Source organism: Ooceraea biroi, chromosome 8 (genome assembly GCF_003672135.1).
Source record: "Ooceraea biroi isolate clonal line C1 chromosome 8, Obir_v5.4, whole genome shotgun sequence".
Classification (NCBI taxonomy): domain Eukaryota; kingdom Metazoa; phylum Arthropoda; class Insecta; order Hymenoptera; family Formicidae; genus Ooceraea; species Ooceraea biroi.
In genome coordinates this window covers 3,612,616-3,636,209 of record NC_039513.1, presented here as the reverse complement: position 1 = coordinate 3,636,209, position 23,594 = coordinate 3,612,616, and the positions used below count along the sequence as shown (strand labels likewise).

The 23,594-nt window shown below is 46.1% G+C and overlaps 1 protein-coding gene across 1 annotated transcript in view; it reads left to right on the top strand.

Moving 5' to 3' along the window:
- The first annotated feature begins 2,153 nt into the window (after window positions 1-2,153).
- Window positions 2,154-23,594, top strand: part of LOC105274831 (roundabout homolog 2) — a 90,937-nt gene continuing 69,496 nt past the window's right edge. The window contains exon 1 of the mRNA XM_011331275.3: window positions 2,154-4,051. Coding sequence (XP_011329577.2) covers window positions 3,979-4,051 — 73 coding nt within the window. The 5' untranslated portion in view covers window positions 2,154-3,978. The remainder of the gene's footprint in view (window positions 4,052-23,594) is intronic.

Here is a 23,594-nt window from a genome sequence, read left to right as displayed (position 1 = left end):
TTGTTTTTTGCTGAAAAAGATAAGAACTTTTTTGAGCGCGGAATCATGAAGTTGCCTGAAAAATGGCAAAAGATAATCAAACAAAATGGACAATATATTGTTTAATAAAGTTTTTGTTTCCCATGAAAAATTCGCCTTTTATTTATATAAAAAAAAACGTAATTACTTTTTGGCCAACCCAATACATTTTCATCCATTCGGAGTAAAGTAAAATAAATAAATTAGCAGTAAAATTTATAAGTAAATATTTAATATAACAATATCGCGCGTAAAAATATCGTCAACGATTACAAATTGTCTCGTTGGATTCTGGCCGCAAGTACTCGCTCGTTACTCGCCGAAGTATACATATATCTTTCGATCCGATCGGCCGATAATTTGCGAACGGCGGTACGTTGCAGCGGCGTCTATGCAGAATTCGGGGCGATCGAGATTCGGGAAATATTTACACGGGGCTTCAGGGTACAGCGCGCGCAGGTGGCTTGTAGCTACACCATGAAGGTGCGAGCGAGATCACGCGTTCGCAAACGGGATGCCGGCCATCGGCCAGTTTTCTATCGGCGATCGACCGATCTCCGTCGTCCGCAATGTTCGTGCGTGCACCTCTGTGTATGCACAGAGACGTCGTAATTCGTGCGCTAACCGAATGCCCGGCCAAATGCATCGCCCGATTCGTACGCCGCTTGCATTAGGCGCACGATGTTGCAACAACCAGCGTTACAAGCGGGAGAGACAGAGCCGGCTCTATGTTCCGGCGCATCGCGAGGCCTCGTCATACGACGGCGTTCGAGCGCGATAAATCGCGTGATCGATCGGCCGCTCCGGAGACTTCAACGCGGTGCCGCGCATAATTACGCCCGTCTATTAGACGACCGGAGGAATCGATCTTCACAATAGAGTCGGATAATTGGACTTTATTTCCCAGCCGCGTTAATGGCCATGGACGTGCTCCACGGGACGGGGCTTGCGCTTATCCCGGCGAAATATGAGATTCCCCGGCCATCGCCCCGCTCGACTCCCATTTACTTTATTGCCAATTTGTTTATCCGCGTTACAACGGGGATCGGGACTGGCGTAATTTCCCGCCGCGCTCGGATTTCGGTGTTTTACAGGCGCGCGGTAATGTCCGTGTTTGTTTGTAACATTGGTATATACGTGACAACGACGCGCGGTATGTTTTTCGGTGTCGGCAGGATTGAAATTCAAACTCATCAAAATTAGTTTCAATTTGTTTTATGTATAGGCGCGCTTCCTCTCGGCCAGTTTATAGTAACGTATATGCACGTAAGGGAATTACGCAGCGCGCAAAGGATATTTCCACGTACAGATACACTTCTGCGAGACGGTATTAATTATTGCTAAAATGGCTAAAAGCAGAAAATACGAATGAGAAAAAGGACTGGAATTTCTCAGGAATTTCCCGTAGGAATACCCGAGGGGAACTCGTTAGGGAAAGAAATCAATTGCCCGGCCGTAGGCGGGGATTCACGCGTATCTAGACACGATCCTGCGGTGCTCGCACATCCTTTCGTAGAATCGCGTATCCTCGAGCTACAAAACCGAATCGAAGATGGCCGAGCGCGGCCGAAGACCCACATGGTGGGAATCGGTGCGTCCGCGTCGCCGGTCCATGGTGTCCGAGCGACGATAGAGCGGACCGAGTCCTTAAAAGGTTCTTCTCGATCTTGTAGGTGGCGTTAGCACATGCTATAATACAATCACATTGAAACACGCATCAGATTATGTCATACAAAACAAATATTCAGAAACTTACGGCAGCAGAAACATCGCACAAAATGTCGAATGGAAGTTTCACGTGGAAATACTTATCGTTTTGCTAATAAATCAGACAAGTTGCGCGATTATATTTACTTGAATTTAACGTTCCTCCAAAATTTCTTCTCGCAAGATGCAAAATGCAAAGTTATACTAAACGCATTATTATTTCCTTAAATGGATTATTATTCAATATTCATATGATAAATAAAATAATATCAATAAAAACTATAATAAATAAAATAATTATTATTTCCTTAAATGGATTATCATTCAATATCTATATATAATAAATAAAATAATATCAGGTATTTTTGATATTAATCATTTGTTACATTTTTAGCTTATATCGAGTTTTATTCAACATTGCATTTTATTTTACATCGCAGATTTATCGTTTAAAAATGATACAATTATCGGACAATCGACACAATTCAGTCAATAGAATCTATCTAATATTGATACATTACTACAAATTATTACTACAAATACATTCTGTGTTATTTGAGTTTACTGCTAAAATGTAAAAGTAAAAATAAAATGTACACATCATCTAATCTAAATTTATACACTCCAAATTAAAACGTGGCTCACAAGAGGTTAATAAACTTTTCCTTTCTTCCTAATAAAGACTAATAAAGCTAATAAAAGACACACAGTACTATTTACATTCACTACCGCTTACACTAATCATCGATAACAGGGAATGCATGATAAATGCAAGCAATACGCGTGTGTATGCTTCGCGACGTACGTGTACACATATAGGTAGGTTAGTTCTTCTCGATTCTGTAGATGGCGCTGGACGGCGCGCTAAATTCTCAGCTTTTTATACGGGCGCTTGCGTACCGCGCGCCAGTCGCGATCGGTCCTCGCGTCGGGTGGCGTCGGTGGTTTGCTTCGCGTCCGGCGCGTTTCTAATATTTTGGCTCGAACTCGATTGTCACAACTGACAGCTCGCGCGATAAACTCGTGCGTCCACCATACGAACGCCAGTGACAAATTCAGCGATGGGCACACGCGGCCGTTCCAGTGACGTCGCCCCGCGGGATTCGTGGCGCGCTGGCGCTACGGCGTCGCGGGAGTAACGGGTTGCACAGTTTTCCCCTCCCCGTCCCGGGTTGCATTGTCGCGAGCGATAAAACATCGATCGATCGATCCGGTCGCAGCGTCCGCCTCGCGCCCCGGGCTTCGATCGTGGATCGCGCACGGCGAAATGAATCGGTTCTCGCGACTGCGAGAGCGCGCGCGCGACTGTTGACATCCCGCGGGGTCGCGGCGGGTTATTCCCGACCGCATTGTAGCGTTCGGCTGGTCGCGTGTTCGCGTCGCGCCGCGCAGCGTGCCCCCGTAGAGCGCAAAACGAACCCTCGACCCGCTGTCATCGTCGACGTAGTCATTGTACGAGCGACGTAGTGCGCGCATCGATCATCGGCAGCTGCCGCTGCAAGGGTCGCGGTCGAAACCCGTTCGAGAGACGCCGTGACGAGGCGTTTACGCGCGAGGCGAAGAGCAAGAAGTCCGCGATCGCTCCTGCGACCCCCGGCCGACGGTCGCCGCTGCCCGCCCGTCGTCGTTCCGTTGCATTTGGCGGCGCCGCGTTTATCGACGACCGTGTGTCCGCGACGGCCCGGACGTAACCCGGGGAATGGATATTCCGCCGCCACTGCCGTCGCCGTTGCCGCCGCCGTTCTCGTCCTGCCTGCCGAGCAATGGCAGACGCGCCGCGGGATCGGCCGCATCGCCGGCGGTCGTCGACGAGCGACGCGCGACGCGAAGTCGGCTGCGAGTGAACGAGTGATCCCGACGACCCTTCGATACATCGCATCGCGCGAGCGTGCGTGCGCGCGGGTGTCGGATATATTCGCCAAGTGTGTTTCCGTGTGCGTCCAACCGGAAGAGGAGGAACGAAAGGAGGCACGTCCGTCGAGAAAGGGAGAATCCACCGTCGGCGAGGATCGTCGTCGTCGCCGTCGGAGCGGCCAGTACGGGCCGATGACACGCGAGTGCTGATCGGTGGCCCGGGTGCCCCAATCTCTCCTCCCGCCCTCCTCCTTCCCCTGCCTCGCGTACCCGCCACCCCCCGCCGTTTCGGCTGGCGTGCGTGCGTGCGCGCGGGGTTCTGCACGACGACGCGTTCACGGTGAAGTGAGACAGAGCGCAACTGCACGGACGGGACGGGGCAGCCCCTCGGATATATTAATGAAGATGTGCCGCGGCGGCGGATTCATCGATCGCTTGCTCCTGCTGGCTGCGTTGGGAATCACCGTTCAAGGTACGCGATCGTTGTTTCTCCGTCTCTCTATCTCTTTCTCCCATTCCCTCTATCCGTGTCCTCCCGGCCCCACGCTCCCTGCGCCCCATTCACCCTCCCCCGCCCGTCCTGCCGACTGATCCCCCTAGCACGCTCCAGCTTTTACGGTCCAGCGTCCCCCGCGCACGCCGCGCCGTGCGTAAATAATATACAGGGTGTCCTTTCCGCGTTATCCTCCACGCGACGTCGTCCCGGCGATCCCTCGCTGCGTTTACCCCAATCGACGGCTCGCCGTTTAAACGCGAAATCGCACGTTTCCCACGACTCTCCCGCGAGTCACGCGCTAAGCCGGATGCTCGCGAGAGCATCGCGCGCGCGATTCGACCAGCATCGCTCTCTCCACGGCGGTGGCGAATCCTATTCGCATAAATTGATTTTGCACACTCTCCCTCCCTTCGCCCCTGCTTGTCTGCCTGCTGCCTGCCCTGGATGTTTCGTCGATCGCGCTCCGCCGAATCTGTACGCAAATCGAGTTCGCGTAACGAGGACGCACTTCGCGCCGAGGATCATCTCGGTTTGAGGCTCGGATGGACCACACGGACCCCGCGTCTCTTGTTCACTCGTTGAACGAGAACGCTGAGTTAGAAGAAGCACGATGAAACGAGATGAGAATTGTAGAACGCGAGTTTTGTTTTCGTTCCCCCGTTGCGAGCGCGGCTTGCGCGATCCCTCGCAACGTTGGTCGCGTAGCTTTCATTTACAACGGCGAGTCGTCAACGCGCGTCTGTAATCAAACATTTGCGTTTTAGATAAAAGAGGGGAGATAAGATTCATGTAGCGTACTAAGCGGGAGGTATGAATGAGGAAATAACAAAGGCAATTTTTGTTTTGTCCCAGCAAACGAGCATTTAGATTTACTGGACGAATATATTTTCCGTCGTAATCACTGATGATGGCAAAAGAAGGAGACGTTAAAAAAGGTGCGATGATATTTTTCAAATCGTAATTTGCCCTAATCCCCGAAGAAGACGAACTGTTAATATCTTCGCATTAATATATAATTGCATCTGATAAATATGCGATATTGCAATTTATATATATCCAATATTAGCATATTAGCCACACAATTGGGCATGATTAACATGTGTTGCTTGTTTTACTGCTGCGTCACAATACGTACACAAACGCGTTATTAATTCGCATGCAATCGTGGAATAAGTAAACGCATAATCAATTAAACTGTGAGTCGCGTTGAATTATTTAAACGCAGAACGATTATTATTAAAGGTCTATGTGCGAGGAGCACAATTCGATTCGCTCCTCTATTACTTGCTAATACTTACAGACGGGCTCCGGTATCATCTCGTCCGAAATCAATTCTATTAACCCTCAATTACTTTGATGAAGGCGCATCTCTGACCCCCGATGCAGATAGCTCGTGAGATATCACTTTTACCGTGAACTCTGACTCGTCGTTATATTGCTTTAATGATTTTCGCTTTTTCGGCCCCCTTTTTTCTCGTGCACTAAATTAGCGGGCAAATTAGCCATTTCCTTTGAAGATGATACGCGCTAATTTGAACGAGTCCATCAACTCGTGTCCCATTTTCGCTGATTGCTTCGTAATCGGCACAGTCATGTTACTCCACGGTCGAGATTGTAAAACTAGTTTCACCGATTATAAAACTAGCCTCGAGTCACGCTTCGAATCGTAAACGTAAGAGAACATTTCTTTTTTTACGTAGTCATCTCGCTGCATTTACGATTAAGTCGGTGGTAGCCGGGAATGAAACTTCTGGCAGTATCTTCTCCTTTTTGAACTAGCGTGAGGTAAAGAAGCGGCGGCAACGGTGTTCGAGATCGAGTTTATGCGCTCGCTTAAACGATCACGCGTTGAATATATTTGCCCGGTATATATTCGCTCGGTGGGCGCGTTGCACGTTGCCTTTACACATCACGAGACCAGCGATACCGGGTGTAAGAGAAACAAGATTCGAACGAATATTAAGGGAAAGTTCCGACGGACGGGTTATTTATTTTAGTAGTTTCCGTGCGACGACCACCTAAAAATAGCGGACGATACGCCGACCGGTAGGCTCTCGTCTATTTTTGTTTGCGATGCGATGTTTATCGTTATTCAAGCAAAACTCTGCATCTCCATTCTTATGCGTTCACTGCATTGCACCGCGTACGCAACATCAGCGAGCATCTGGTTTTCAAAACATTTTGCGTTCCTCCCTCCCTCGATTGTTTTTCTTTTGTCTTTTTTATTCTTTTACAATTTTATTAATTATGTACAATATGAATTCAATTGCGAAGTGTTAATTGCGGATAATATTATAAAGCAAATGTTAAATAAATCCCGCTGTATTGTAGCAGAAGATACGGTATTATTATAAAGTTTCTGAGGCATAACATCCGTTAAATAACAGTATAGTAATCCCCGATCGGAAGTCACCATTCCTCTCATGAGAAACGTCCGCGGGCTTTATTGTGGAATTCTGAATTAGGCGAAGTAATATTCACTGCTTAGTCAACTATTTCCATTTCCTTAAAGCGGTATGCGGTAACTCTCGGTTGAACGTAGACGTTATATTGATTTGCATATAATTACGCGAGTGTGCTGGAAATAAGGGCGAGCGACACGCGACGATTATATGCTAAGGTACGTTGGACAATGTGTAAATGATAAATTAAGCTAAGTTTATCCAGTTTCGTAATTTCTCACGTAATTCTCTTTTCCTCTCTTTCTCTTTCTCTCGTTCTCTTCCTCTCCATTCTTCGATCAAGTTCTTGCCTCGGTCGTCAATACGTCTGCTTTTTCTCTATTTTTATGCAGTTAATCACTACTTTTTACGAGTTCCAATATAATTGTTACTGCTTTATTGGTTATTACGTGATGCCGACATTGTCGTCTTCGCTTAGAAACATCTTTTAAGTGGTCGTTACGGGACGACGATTGATCGCGTGCGGTGTGATTAATCTCCGTCAATCGCTGTCGCGACGACAATGCGTGCTAAAAAAAATACCGCCGCTTACGACGGGGAGAAGTGCTATCTTTGCTTTTGCAGGTGTCTCGGAGTGCGTGTAGGAGACTATCCGAGTCTCTGCCGACTATTCATGCCCCTTTATAGATCCTTTTTACACAGGCGGTTTTCTCTTTCAGTCTCCTCGCGCCACATTTGTCGGCTCCCAAACACCGAGGGTAGGCATGCGCAAAGATGTACGAGCGACAGTCTTGCGAAACGTGAGTCAAGCGTACTCTGACTAAAGCCCACCGCTCTTTTTACGATATCCTACGTAAAAGTGAGATGTTCTAACGGTTCTCGATGTTGCGACCGCCGCAGAGATTATCGATATCGGAGAGCGGCTAAAAATTTCATACGCGTCGGATATCCATAAGCATTTCTGAGATTTATGAGAATATAATTCAGTCGGAAAACTCGTTAAAAGTATCGGAATAACCGTGCAAAATGTATGCTGAACGTGATCAAACGTGATTTAACGTTAAATTACATTTGTTAAAGAGATTTCGAGAATGCGAAAGTGTTTTAAGCTTCGAATTACGTTTCTCTCTTCGGTATGTGCGCGTATGTATATATAAAGATACATATAAAATTATATATCATGTACGAGTGTACATCCCTGCCTTCTCTTTTCGCTTCTATGTCACGCCCAGATGCGCATGTTTCTGCTAGATTAGCTCGGGTCGCATCAGGGAGGAGAATTTCATCAACGACGTTGCGTATGCGAGCGTCGGTCGCGACGCGAAAGACGCCGGCGTCCGAATTTTCGCATCGCGTGGCTTTACGAGGCATTTCCGCGCGCGGCCACGGGCGCCGAATTGCCGCCATCGATACTCGTTCCCAGCCTTTTATGCCCTGTCGGGGAGACATAAAACGCGTTAGCGCGTATTTTTGCTTTTGCCATTGAAGCTCCGCAGCATACTCGCGATGAAAGTGTTCGCAACTAGAAACCGTGTTGTCACGCGCGCCGCTGACTAGGCGTGGTTACGCGCGCGATTTGCGATTCGCGACGTACGATGCTTGACGACATTCTTCATATCATCGCGATAAATCGCCGCTTTAATCACGCCACCGCATTTAGCGTAACATTTATTACTGCGTGTCATGATAATGCGCGCTAAATAATGCCTGGATTTACTGTTGCCGTCGCCGCAACATAAAAAACTTATGGTTGCACTTTACAGAAATATAATTATCGTTTTATATTTATTGTAATAACTTATAGTAATTGGTACTTTATAATTATCATCATGAATTATTAATTATAGTAGACGTGATAAAAAGTGCCTTCCAAATTCTTATCCTTCTCGGATTGCTTGACGCTTCAATTTGTCCTTTAGTGTGGCACTCGAGAGAGTTTCTATTAAATATACAGAATGTTTCAAATTTGTCTTTACGGTCGGGTCACTCGCGTGCAGTCTTTGTTTCTTGTCGAGTGGAGAACAGAGAGTTTGGAACGGTGAGATAAAAGAGAGAGGGAGAGAGAGGCAGCGCACACTCTCGAACCGAGTCTCACTCATCAGCCGGACTGTCAAAGGTGCATGCAAACCGCGGATGTGTGGCTAGACAACAGCGCGACCGAGAGACGTAACAACCAAGAGACCGAGGCTTTCTCGCTCCGTGAACCAGTTCCAACTTTATATCGATGCACCCGCACTCCCGGGATATCGCGTATACGCGGCCGGCGAAACAAAAACGGCACGCGGATGAATAATTTATGACGGAGACAGCTACCACTAGGTTGCTGGCTCCTCTATTCTCTCTTTCTTCCTCTCTCATCGTGTCGGATGGCGACGAACGCGGACGCGCACGAATAATTAATCACCATCTATAGTAGGAATCTAAAGATAGTGTTTCGCCACTGACTGACGTGTACATATGGTCTTTGTTCCGCTCGCCGTTCGCGGCACGCTCGTAAAAACGGCACGTGGATAATACCGAGAGTTTTATCCGCGCGACAGCGACGCAGCTGCTAAAAAAAGGACGGACGTTTCTTTCTTCCTTCATCGGTGAAAGTGTCGTTCTCGCGTAAACACGTTCATCCGTGTTCGCCCACGCCCGCTCGGTCCCTCCGTTCTTTCGGCGCGACATTGATATCCGTGATCGATGCAATTAACCGGCGTCAAACAACGTGACAACCGAGCTGGACGAAGGCTGTCGTCGTTTACTCGGTCGATCTGTCTGCGAGTCGCGTACGTCAAACTTTGAAAGCACAAAGACTTGACGGAATCGCCGAAAAGCCTGCATGTGAAACGAATGCAAGTCTGAGTGCGAGTTACCATGTATGCGACATCACGCTTGACCGAATAACATAATGACAGATATTATAGGTCGATCGGATCCGGCCTTTAGTATAGAAGTTATGTATAGTCTGAATTATAAAGTGACGACTGTATATAGTTAGTCGCATCTACGTCATTGGTTAGGTACGATAATGGTACATTTCCATCCCGTTGAAGCAAATAGGAAATAGACTCGATGGGAAATTATGAGCCGTTAAAGAGGAAAACGCGATATGTCATTCGTAATTGCTTACTAACATTAGACTGCAAATGAAAGATTCAGACAGTACAGCTTTGAACATTTATGGAGCATTTATATTTAAAATGTATCTCACCGTATTTTAGTATCCTTGAAATGTGGAATCAAAATGTGGACATATGGAATCGAAACTAGTGTTTCTACTAAGTCAGGTTAAGAAATCAAATCCAGTGGACGAATTTAATGAAATATCATTAAGCTTCAAACATAAGACAAAAACAATTTTAATTTTGCGTAACAAAAAGATACTTAACGAGACATAATTCCAGACGGAGTCTATTTTGGTAGTAAATACACGACTGTACATTTATGTTAGACTTCATTTTTAAATTTTTAGAGAGATATATATATGGATAATCGAGGTTCAGTGCAGAACTTATTCGAGATACTCAGTCAAAAATTCGGTTTCCAAGAATATAAATAATAGAGTTGAGCATTGATGAAAACCAGATGAAAAAAATATGATTCTATTGAAGAATTAGGGCACAATGTACCGCTTACTTTATGTTTTACTTACTTTTTAGAAACTTGATTGATCGAATCAATCTCGAAATTGAAGAAATGCAATTTCAATTAACTCGTTCAGTTTTTTGAAAAAAGGGGACAAATTAAGAGCATCGATAGATCGAATCCTTAAAATGATGAATACGTTATCGGAACTCGATGCAAATCTTACAGAACACGAATGCATCGAGAATGCGAGAATGGTGAGAAGGAGAAATAACGGAATGGGAAGGCTGTACGTTGTTCTTTCGCATATCGTGGTGTTCGCGACGAGGAATGTTAGTTACTTTGTCACACTCATACCATCATCCTCTCGCGCTGTCGCACCTTAAGCACGTGTGCGCCGAGTGTATCGAGCACTCCAATGAAATATGCCACGTGTCGTTAGGATGCATTCTCCTGCGACTGGCTCTCTTCTCTCTTTCGTTTCTTTCTCTCGCCTTTTTTTCTCTCCCTCTTTTTACTCGCCGCCTGCCGTTCGCACTCACTCGCGTCGCCAACGAGGAATCCGAATGAGGACTAAAAAGGGCTGATCAGAACTTGCTCGAGGCCCCTTCCCTTCTCTTCCGTAGGGAATGACAAGTGACTTCGCGTTATCTTTTACGGAGCCGTGACACGTACGTGCGAAGATACGCGTGTCCGTGGGGCCGCCGGTGAATTTGGGCTCTGGAAATTAATCGCGGAGATTACGCGTTTGAAAATCGGCCGTTGTTATGCGCCATCACTTAGGTGTCTCGACGAGTGCCGTATCTACGCGATTCTTTTACGTTTTTCCCTTTCACCCTCTGGGGAAGGCGAAAAGAGATATATTTCCTGTAATATATTATTCCATTATTGCTACAGAAATTTATTCTAATATCTTTTATTCGTCGTTAGTCCAAGATTTGGCAAGCGCACAAGTTTAGTCGACAAAAGTAACACAGATAAACATTAAATTAATTTATTTCAGCATATAGGTTTATTATACGTTCCGCTATGTTAAATTAAGATACAAATAGAAGCCTCATAGCTCTGAAAAAATAGATATATCGGCATTTACCGATAAGAATCTACAAGACTCTGTGAAACTCTTTGCAAATCTTATTACACTAAGGAGAGGACTTAATACGAACGTTGTACTTGGTATCGAGGTTCAACGGCCTTGACATCGGCACGACGTGACTTTAAAAAGTTGATGAAATCGTTATTTTACGGTGTTGCACGTTGACGTGGTAGTCGTTAAATAAACTGTTGGTGTAGTCCGGCGAGCGTACGGTTAAACTTTCCCGCCGCAAACGCTTCGTTTCCTCCTGTGCGGGATTTAACGGCAGAACGAAGGTGACGGCCTTTGAAAGCGCCGCACCAGACAAGCAGCGTGCAGATTTTACGTTATTTCGTACGAGCGTACAATGACGGGGCACGGGGCGGCAACGTGTATTTTAACCGTGGAATGTAAAACAGCGTTGGGACTTCGCATTCGCGACTACGACAAATCCGAGAACGTGAAGCTGCGGCGAATCTCGTGCTTCCGCCTTGGGCGGTAAAGCCACCCCGTCGTCTCGTGGCGAGACAAGGGAACGTCCGTCTCGTTTATTTGACGCCACGCCACGCGCAGTAATTCGATTCGCTCGTACCAAGACGCGTATTTGCACTGGCAAAAGTCGAAAGTATACACTGCAGTTTATCAAATATAACTATTGAAAGCTCCTCGCGCTAGCACGAAAGATCGTTCCTCTTGTACCGGGCTGGCACGTTGTACATGAAACACAATTTTATAATCTTAATTAGTTTTGTTGCAAGGTGGATCTGCGTTATATCCGCCCTGTTTAACGCTAACTTAATTTCATGCCTAATTTCTGCGACATTTAGCGGCAAATTTTCCAGCATTCCTCCGGCAGTAAGTATCCCTCGAAGTAATTGTGGGCGGCGCGGGCGCTGCTCGCGAATAACCGGGCGATTTTCCGCGAGCGCGCGCTTTGACCTCTCGCCAATTAAAATTAGACCTTCGGAAAACGGCTTATTACCCCCGGGCTGGAATTCTCCACCGAGCGTTGCGCTGCGGAGCGGCGTTACGGCGCGCTGAAAGAAGGCACTGTCTAAAGTAGCGCGCGATTAGGACGAGAGCGTACGAGAGAGCGGGTGAGGAGCGAGCGGCGAGCGCGCTCGTGACACGTATGACACATCAAAGAGACCAATTTAACGAAACAGGGCTACAGAAGACCGGGATGCCGCGTCGCGACGCGACACGACAGAATTCGGTTGTTCCTGGGGGCCTTGCGAACAGCTTGCGTTTTGTTGCGGACCGTCTATCGGTCGCGCGTAACGACGTAAAGACGCCAACGACGACGACGACGATGAGCGGCGACGAACGACCGAGAGATCGCAGAAGATCGCGCGCGATATATCGGACAAAGGAGCCCGTTGTTCGCGCGCGTTGCAGGCCTTCCTTCCTCGCCGGCCGAGCGTCGAGATCCGCCGAGATGTTTTCTGAACTTCGCCCAGCAGCAGCCAGTCCGGCGTGAGATGTGCGCTCTTCTCCTTCCTTTCTCTTGCACTCATTCTCTCTTTCTCGTTTTCTCATTCCCTCGCGCGCCACTCTTCCGCGAGAGGCATTTCCGTCGGAGTAGTTCGCCGTCGCGTTCCGAAAGGGCGTATTAGGTCCTATTATTTCGCGCGAGTACCATTACGGGTATAATACCGCGCCTCTCTACCGAGCCTCTCTATCAAGATCGAGCGCGTACACAGATGGCCCGTATGAATGCACCGAGAAAGAGAGAGAGAAAAAGAGGCGAGAGTAGTTGCGGAAGAGAGGACAAAGGAACCCGGACGGCATTCTGAAATTTCAACGTGGCTAGATAGAGATCGTAGCAATATCGTTAAACGAATATACGAATGCGTAAAGTAGATCAAGTAGCCCGCGTTCAAGTTCCCGCTCCCCGTATCGATCCATTAACGAGGGTTTCTCCGAGCGAACTTCCGCGGTAAAAAAAAAGAGATCGAGCTTTTGTCCGTGGTTACTGTGCCCGATTCCCACATCGGACGACCTCGCAACTGAATCTCCATTCGAAGGTAATCCACTCGAGCTTGCATCACTTGCGCCCTACGAGCAGTTTCCCTGTGGCACGTACGTTGTCCAAATCTAATCGCGGTAATCGAACGTTAATTCTCTAACGTCGGACTTGCCGTAATTAAGCATCCCATTAACTTTTCATTCTCGACATTCGATAGCGGGAGTCCCACAGCATCGCCCCACACTATCATCCTTCGAGATAACTCGCCCTCCACATGGCTCAATCTTCTCGCGAAGGGTAGAGCCTCGATATTCCGGGATCATCTTATTATTGCGCTATTATATCCTGTCGCTCGCGATTAGGGCGCCTTTAATATTCGATGTCGCGCGCCGCTGTGTCGCGACGGACAATTTCGGTGCTGGCACACGCAACTGCCTGGCTGGCTGGCTGGCGGTTGGCTGGCTGGCTGGAGCTAGCTGGCTCCTCTATCTCTCGTCGGAAGAGAACAGCATCTCTCCCGACGCGGATACGGCACGGCAGGACTCGTGAAAGATGTACGGCCCGAAGGTGTCTTCGACCCCGTTAAGTTCCCTTTCTCGGCCGTAAGGGCCGAAGATGTGGGGTGCGAGAAGAGAATCGCAAGGGGGAAAACGCACGATCGATAAGAGCGCCTCGTAAGACAATTTCTTCTGGGGCGGCGAGATAGAGTGACGGAGATAGAAATGCGAAGGGAGAAAGAGAAAGACAGACAGACGGCTTCTTTCTACCCATCGCCATTTTAGGTACAGGTGTATGCGTGCGCGCGCACGGGAAAAGAGGGCGAGAGGGTGCAAGAGAAGTGAGGAAGCGGGGGGAGGGAGGAGGTTCGGCGTGGGTCGGAAGGGACGAGATGAGCTCCCTTGCGCGCGGTGGCGGCGGGAACGAAGGCCCGGGAAACGATCGTGTGCGTTGCTTTCACCCCTTGTGAAATGGTCTTATTTTTTTTATAAGTTTCGGCGACCCTGTCGAAGGAGAGTTCCGAAGGGTGCCCGTTGCGAGATTCCTTCTTATAGATGAACGTACGAACGGCAACTGTGCACCCTCCTTGGAACGTGACTACTCCTTATACCGGGTGATTTCGCCGTGGCGATCGTTAGCGTACGTCGAGTTGTAGCGCAACACGGAGATACGACAACGAGAGATGCACGTTGATACAAATATAAGAATACTCGTAGAAATAAGAGTACGTTAATCTGTGTAGAAACGGATAGAGGAAGGAAAACTCCGCGATAATACATCCGTGCGCTGGTACGAAGCGCTTGCTTATGCTGTTCATATCGCGGTTCTAATCATACATGATGTTCGAGGCGCATACTGCCTCTCAATTCGTCGCTTCTCGCTTGTTATTTCACCGCGTATTAGGTGCGTCGACTTTGTCATGTCTCGAAGCCGCTATCGGCTTCGCGATCGATGGACTTGAGCACGGATTTAAAGCTCTCGAAGCGCATACCGGGTACTGATAATACGCAGTCGGAGTATCGGTATTCGTAATACGCAATTGAGTACGGGCACGAGTACCTCGAAGCCCGTATAGTGGGCATCGATAATCGATACCGGCTGGATATCGGCCGCCACTTTGAGTTCTTTTGACCGGAGTTCAGCAGTTTTTTACGCGTATATAGCGCGCGACTTGTGACGCACGTATTCGACGATGTAAAACAATATTCCGATTAATCATTTGCGTGATACCGTCAGCCAAAGTACAATGAATCGTTGCGCGATGGATTCTCTCTCTTTCTCTCTCCTCTTTTCTATCTCGTACTCTGGTGCTGTAGATAACGATATCTCGTAAATGAATATAGCTGGGTATTAGTAGATGAGGAAATCTTCCTTCTCTATTTTTCAATTAATTTCGAAAGGATTTCACCGAAGATTTAACCGTACCTTTAATTGTGACTTTAATCAACGTCAAGTATTAAAAGATTGCGCTCGCTTTTCTTGCGGAGAACGCAATTGCGAGTACACGACGTATAATTATACCTTCAAGTGGCCCTGTTGCCATGCGAAGCACGTCAAGCCGCATTTCACCAGTAGGAAATTTTGAGTGTAAATATCTCAGTTTCTTTTCACGATAGCCCAGGGCTATCGTGCGACATGATACTTGAAAGAAGAGCTTCGCTGTTCGGGACTGTAGTATTTTCCGTAAAAATTCCGAACGTCGCTCTTAGCGACACTAACATTTTGATACTAAATTAAATTCCAATAGAGAGGAAAAATTATTTTGATATTTCGCAAAGAATATTCTGCACAAAGTTCATTATCTGTTATCGATTTATTACGATAAACATTCGATTTATTATGGTTCGCATTTAGCACAGTTGATATTATATACGAATATTATATACGTTATCTAATAATGAATTAATTTATAACAGTAATTTGAATCATTATACGTATATTATATTATCACAATTATTATATTCAATAATTAATTCAGGTAAAACCCGCTATGTGGCTGACAATTTTTCGAAAACGTACCTCTTGCTATCTTTGAAATAGATTCTAAATCTAATTAAACGCAATGCACGACGTATACTGTACCGCCGTCTTTTTCGTCTCGGGAAATCAGCCTGTTCGTTAGCGCAGGCGACGGTGGTCGTGCGACCGTAATAATTTCCGCGCACAAAAGAAGATAACGATCGAGAAGTGGAACTAAAACTACCCGGGGGCCACCGAGAGCCACCACCGAATTAAAATCACGCTAAACTACCGGCAGCCACCGTAATTGAGTATTTCTGAGGCAAAAGATCCTTTGGAAGCTTGCCGAGAGAGATCTCTCTCCGTCTCTGCCACCCTGCGATTCCCCGGCGCGCACCCACGCGCACGCACACGTGCGGCCGCTCGCACGCGTACGCACGCACGCATGCCCGCCTGCACGCACGTATGCACGCATTTAGCTGCCGAGTCGGTCTTCGCGTCTCTTTCTTTCGGCTCACGCGCGCGTGAAATGCGCGCGCCGAGTCATCGCGCAACTATTCCTCCGTCTATGGTAGCCGCTATCGCCATCATCGAGCATCGGAGGCGAAAGATGAAGAGAGAAGAAGAGAAGAGAAAGAGAGGAAGAGAAATAACCCGTTGCCAATCTGTGCGAGCGCACTCTTCGAGTGTGTCCTCCTTCCCTCTGTAAATCGATCTAACGGCCGGTTTGCCCCGGCCTTTCTTTAGCCTCTCTTCCCTCCTCGAGCTCTCTCTCTTCCCCGCGGCAGAACAAGGGAGGAAATGGCGAATTAGAGCGAATGGGAATGATAAGCGCCGGAGAGCCAGTGGAGAGGAGAGCGACCAGGCAGAGATGGAGAGAGAAATAGCGAGTCAGAGCCACCAAACCGACGGTAAATCAATACTGACATCGCGGTCGTGACGCCATACGCCAAGTCATCGGACGTACTACGGATAGAATGGCTATTAAGACCAGCAACGCCGACAGCCGTTGGAAAAACACTCGCTACACGCGCGTATCATTATTCGGGGATTAATGTTGGCTCGTGTCGACTCGGCTCACCGTAATACATAACTGTCCATCTATGGGGTGCCTCGGCTTTCATTTTAATCACGAATTTATCACCGAGTCCGAGATACTGCAAATTCCATATTTTAATTTAATATTTTATTTTAAATAGAGAGAGAGAGAGAGAGAGAGAGGGTGACTCTCAGATTTTCGATTAATAACAGGGATTCCTATATTTCCCAGTCTACATTTTTGGAATTATATGTATCTATTAACCATGTTATAGATATGACCGGCAAGTATAACATTCGCAATGCACGTTTTGAAAATTGAAAACAATGTTCTGCCTATCCGCGAGACAAAAATGATAAAATACCGTTGGCACGCGATTCTAAGAATTTAAGTCACTCGAATCATCCAAATATTCCAATATCAGAGGCGACTTGCAGCGATATCCAAATATCGGGGTACGCCGGGAATTCGGAATTGAATTCGCAAACCTAGTACGCGATACTGCTATGGATACGTAAAGTGATGTAGCAACGTACCCCATGCGTTTGGATCCGCAGTACGGAGATGTCGAATATATTTTATGACGGTGTTCTTTCTTCCTGTACGTCCGCGCGCACGGCCTATCCGCTTTAAAAAGTTATCGATTGCCGTTCCTCGCAGCGTAAAACGCGCGGAAGTGCCCGGCGCCTGTTACGTACCGACAATGAGAATATTACGTCTCCGCGGCTGTCGGGAGTCGCATACGCAATTCCTTCCTGTCGGACGGATATTCCCCGACTCAGCACCGCGGTCGGCGCCATGCATTCGCCGCGGGAGATGAATTCGGTTTTTATCCCGACGGTAAACCTGAAGAGCTCTATTGTAGCGGACGAAACAACCCTCCATCGGGTGAATCGCCACTGCCTTCCGGCAACAAATCAACTAAATACGATAAATCGTGCTTTATTAACGAAATCTGACATTTTCGGGATATCTATTTCTTGCTGCGAGGAAACGAGCGTAACGCGATACGATGGAAAATATTTGGCTGAAACATGAATAACTCTCCATGCAGATAAATCAATTAGTTATCCTTTTTTTCTAAATATTTTACTATCGTAAAAAAACTGAATTCCATTAATTAGAAATAACTCAAAAATTTATAAACAAATGAGACTGAGTTGTTTGAAGCGTTCAGAAAATATAAATATTTGTCATATCCACTGGAATTATGATTCGGGGTATATATTTCTCTTTATTTTTAGAAATAACTTATAAAAAGTATTATTTCTAAAGTGCTGCTTAAAATTCAATAAACAATAAATAATACACTTTTCGATATTATTATATTTCGATATTATCGATATACTACAAAATTTAACAATTTATAAAATTTTTTTTAATCTTTAGAACTACATACGTAATTCAAAGATTCGATATAGTTGGAAAATGATTCGAGAAATCTTGAAAGCATCCGTGGAGAAAAGCGTGAGGGGACACTCCGTATATCGGTCGTGTGCAGTTCTCGACGCCCCAGCGCTTGGTTGATACACGCGGGGAGTTGAAATGAAACGAGAAACGCCTCGGGGCGATTTAGCGCAAAAGAGCCATGAGCGAAGACTCCGCACGCTGCCGCCATCGCCGTCGCAGCCGCTGCCGCTCGTCGACGAAATATGAAAAGTCCGTAGGCGGTTTTAATTTCGCCGCGAACACCACCATTGTTTTCCTTCTCTCTACACGACGCGCGGCGAACAAAAGAAAATCGCGCACGCGGAGCCCCTGGCGAGGGAACAGCGATAGGGCCAGTGAGATACGCGCGAAAAAGGGCTGGCAAGTCGAGTTGAGTCAAGCTGAGTTGAGTCGAGTCGAGTCGAGTCGAGTCGAGTCGAGTCGAGTCGAGTCGAGTCGAGTCGAGTCGAGTCGAGTCGAGTTGAATCGAGTCGAATTGGTTGAGCCGAGCCGAGCTGGACGAGAAAGCATCTGAGTGCATGCGAGATACTGGGAGAACGCCGTCCCATAAATCACGTTATTTAATAGATCAACGGTGATGACATCTGTTGCGACGTAGGTGTAATGTAATTACGCCGAGTGCGCGTGGAGAGAGAACAGCGTAGGGGTGGAAAATAAAGTTTTCAACGGGACGGCGAGCGCCGGAATTAAAAATCGTATTGGAGAAAAGTCGATTGCGGCGTACAAACGAGATGACGCAGAAACGTTAGCATTCTGAGTATATATCGTATACGGGTATATATCGGTATGTATGTAATCAGAGAAATCGTTATCACTAAACAAAATTGATACATTATATTACTCTGGATTTGATTTCACGAGATTATTATCCGAATCGCGGAAACTACTTGTATTTGATATTCGATATTTCAACGTGGGATAATTCTGTATATTTCGTAAAAAAAGGATTCATATATTCTAACAAAATATCAAAAAATTAAAATTGTAAAAGGGCTTTGTGCAGTCTTCTCCCATTTGTCCTCTCAACACTTCGCCTCCTGTTCATCTCCCGGGGATACGTATTTGTTTCAAACCCATAGAATTGAAAATTTTATGTTCGTTTTGCGATTGCAGACTATATAAAATACAGATATTTAGCAAAATCAAAGTTAAAGTTGTTTTTTTTCTCTCTTGATATGTACGTGAGGCGAATATCGCGTTTACATATCACAGTTGATATCTGGCGCGAATGTAAATGATGGATGGTACAATACGGCCGATGCGAAATGAGGGTATAAACGATGGATCCGTTTATAATTGCAAATTTCATTCCGTGTTTCCATTGTGTAAAACTACATTATTCCGCGCTCGTGCAATTGCGCGATCGCGGGCGACCGCGCGCGCGGTTCTTTGTTAGGTTTAATGGTGCCCATCGATTTTCGTTGGCTCTCTCGGGCAATTTCTCGTATATATTAATGCCAATAGGCAGGAGTCTTCCTCTCGCGCGCTCGTTTGGGACAAATCAAACTCGGTGGCAAATGGGTCTCCGACGCTTTCTCTCTATCTCGCTCTCTCGCACAGACACAGCACACATATACACACACACACATACATTTTGTCGAACATACCCCTTGAGGACGGGGACGCGGCATGGGACTTCGATTTCCAGTTAGTTAGGGCAGTTGCGATTTAAATGGCGCCATCGGAAATGGAGGAGGAAATGAACAACGCGCGCATACACTCACGCGCGGGTTTTCCAAGTCGGCAAGTTGTTGTGCTGTTGTTGCACGTACGCGAGAGACCTATGAATCAGGTTCGTGTTCAATTTCTCGCGCGCTTTGAACCCTTCATTTTTACGGGGCTAGGTACTCGCGTAGAATTTGTAACGTACACCTAATCAGTGTTAGATTTTATCTACCACTGAATAGAACAGCATTTACTTTTCGTGTTCTGAAAAATAAACACAAACAGATCAATGTTGCTCATGCTTCGTGTATCGACACCGATGTGACAACTACTTTTGCTATCACGAAATAATCTCAAAGAAAAAAGATCGAGAGAATCGAAAAAAGTTTCAATAAATATCTGTCAACTATCATAATTTGGTTAAAGTTCCATTAACTTCTCGATGCATTTCTCTCTTCGAATCTCGGAAGGCCAATTGATCTCTCCTCAGAGACGTCTTTATAGACACTGGAGTGTGTCTATACAGTAGATACAACGACCCTGCATCAAGCGCATAATCGGTTAACGCCGTTGAACTCGGTCATTGATGCATAAATTATTGAAGCAGTCACGCGGATCGTGACAAATTTAGTCGCCACGGTATACGATTTTAACGTTTAAATATAACTTGTACAGACGAATGTATAAGAAGATTGCTCTCAATTCTTTACTATAGTTCTAGTTTACTAATTCGGTTGTTTACCAAAATAGAGTGTTTATCACGTGAAATTTTAATCCGGCGCGCTCCTTCACACAAACGGTCGAGTCGGTATCTCACGTCAAAATAAATTTCATCCATTTTAACGATTCGTGGATGCATTTATCGATGAACGTAACGGCGCGTACACGCATACGTGACCAATATAAATCTGCTGCACCGTTGGCACAGCCTAGCGCCGCGCTGATTTACGGATATCGAGCGGCGCGAGCGTTCGCGCGACAGAAATCCGATTATGGGAATGGCGGCCATTACACATGTTGGTATATCACGGATTCCGAGATACCGAGAATCCGGAAAATTGACGAGAACTTTTTCGTTAGGCGACCGTCGTGTTCTTCTCTGGGCGCGATAGGAACGTGTCGTTAAGTGTGCTGCTTCGTCCGCGTACGTTCCTACGGGACGGGACCACGCGAACGTATTTAGTTTCGTTTGCATATAAAGCGGGTATCCGTTTCTTTTCTGGAGATGCCCGGTGCATGTTACTGCCGCAACATGCGCCTCTGAATAATTCAAGCAAAGGATTAAGCGTGTGTACCTAGCCTTGCCACCGGATGTCTAACCGATGTTAGTAGCGACATTCGACATCCCAAGCACATTCGGATCTCCGGTTCAAATTTTACAGGCTTAAGAAAGTTATTAAATTGAAGAGAAAGAGAGGGGAAGAGAAACACGTCGGAGCATTAATATGCAAATCGCGATACGATTGTAAGTCTTTAAATGCTCCATGGAAATGAGGTGTAATTAAATGTAACGTATGTAACGAAGGCGCGGTTAAGCATAAATTTGAGACGATAATTGTGATAAATAAGCAATTTTTACTTTCTGAAATGTCGGACTTTCGAGTCTGCATGCGTCGCAAGAGCTCGTTTGGTGTTTGATTTTTTGCGATGGACACGCGCGGTATTGGGAAAAGAGCAGGATCCTAAAAATCGCTTGTACTTTGCATGAATAATTTATTCGCGTTCGTTTAAATAAAGTACGGAAAGGTTGGTGCTCTGTTTGCGTTAACCTTGCGCGACGAGCACGCAAAAGAGCTGGGTGAACACACCACGGGAACGAGGCGAATGACTAGCGAATATGACGCCGCCCGGTTTGCCTTCTCTTACGGCGTACTCACACGCGCGGCGTGCCCTAGTGATAGCAAAAGTGGAAACTGGTATGATAATGAGTTGCAAACAGTGCGAACCTCTCCTCGTATCTTGCTTACAAGGCGCGAGCGCCGAGCAAATGGTGCAAATTGCCGGGACGTAAAGGCCGGGTCAATTGCTATCTAATCATCAAAATTATATGCTTGATTTTACTGTTGGTACCGAAGGTGGATCGAGCACTATCTCTGTGTCAAGAGATTATTGCTTATAATTTAATGAAGAAGATTCTGAATAGACTCTCGCAGAAACCTATAGGCGAAAGTTACAATCTCCAGCGCGATGCGATTCAGTAATAACAGAGTTCTAAGACTGATCAAGTTATCTTTTTTAGTCTAAATTTAAAAAATTTTATATAGATTCGAAATAATATAAGATACACAGAAACAATATACAGCCACAAACGTACACAAACAATTATTTTTTGAATTATTTCAATAAAATGCAGATACTTTATAATTGGACACTGTGCATTTTTTTTTATAACCATTTTGTATTTTTTTTAGCCTTTGAGCTACATATAAAACGAAGGGCGATACATAGAGCAGAAACGGGACGTGGACAAAATATTCGAAATCAATTTTTATTTTTTCCAATTTTTAAGTTAAATGCCAGTTTTTCACATCGGTAGATTGTAATCGTTCGATTGTAAGCCGTGTAGTCACGGATATCGTGTGATCTTTTGCGCTGCTGAGACTAAATGAGCTCTTGTACGCTCTTCTGCTACTGTACCCCTTTTTCATCATCCATTGTGCATTGATTTCAGCAGGGTTCTCAGTTTCTTACACGAGCGAGATTATATTGCTGTAATAAAAAAGAACGTTCTCTTTATAATGGCTAATAGAAGGTATACCTGACAGTTTGCTTCGTCACCTTCCTTCGTTTCTCGGCCGTTTTTTACTTATTCACTTATTGACCGAGAGAATATACCTCTGCTGACCTCGTAGAAATAATTGGATTAATAATGGCGTGACATATTCAAATTAAGCCAAATGTTATTTTTATATAAAATCTCAGACTTTCAAGATTTTTATATATAAGTAATAAGTATTTATATTAATATAACTGTCTTTTTTACTTTGTGATTTAAATAATTATAAGTTAAAACTGCGATAACAATTGAATTTTACATTACAATATCATATAAATTATTCTGATACATCGGGCGTTTTGTATCTTGGCACGTTATTTTCTCTATAAAAAAAACCTTCTCTCTTGCTTATTTATTGTCCTTGATTATCGGCTCCTTCTCCCCCCTCTATGCAAAAGCCATAAGATCGGCGTTCTTTTCCTCTCGCTCGATTCGATCGAGACAAACGCACGGGCGAGCAGACACTTCGCGGAGGAATTTCCCGGACTAGGCAAGCACGGTGCGGCGCGCCTATCTAATAATGCGTGTAACCACAGGTAATCCGAGCCACTATCGATGACTAATACCTGCCTGCACCGCTCACACCGACGCGACGCGACGCGACGCGACGGTGCAACGTCGCTCGCTCACGTACTACATGCACGTTGTATACGCCGCTCACGCATAATGCATATGGACGTTCAGGGTGGGCGACATATACCACGCCGAGCCGAAATCTCGTGGCGCTGAGATAGGACGCCAGAGGCGGCGATATTATCAAATTATATACCTGCACTACGTACACACCGGCGGCCAATAATTCATCCATAATTCAGTTATCTAAATAGGACACCCGCGCCGCGCACACACGACTTTCGCGCAGCGCGCGCGACGTGTGCGTGCGTGCGTGCGTCAAAAGCGCGCCGACACACGCGGACACGCGTATGTACGCGATCCCTGGTAGCTGGTGGAGAGAATGGCGAAAAATTGCCTCGAAATTATTGGCCGACCGGCGCGCGTAAACGACGAGCCTCTGTCGGGAATGCCGTCGCCGTTCCTCGCCAAATGCCGCGATTCCCCGCCGTGGTATGCAGCGGTTTGAAAAATGCTAAATTATTTAGCGATATCATATTTATCC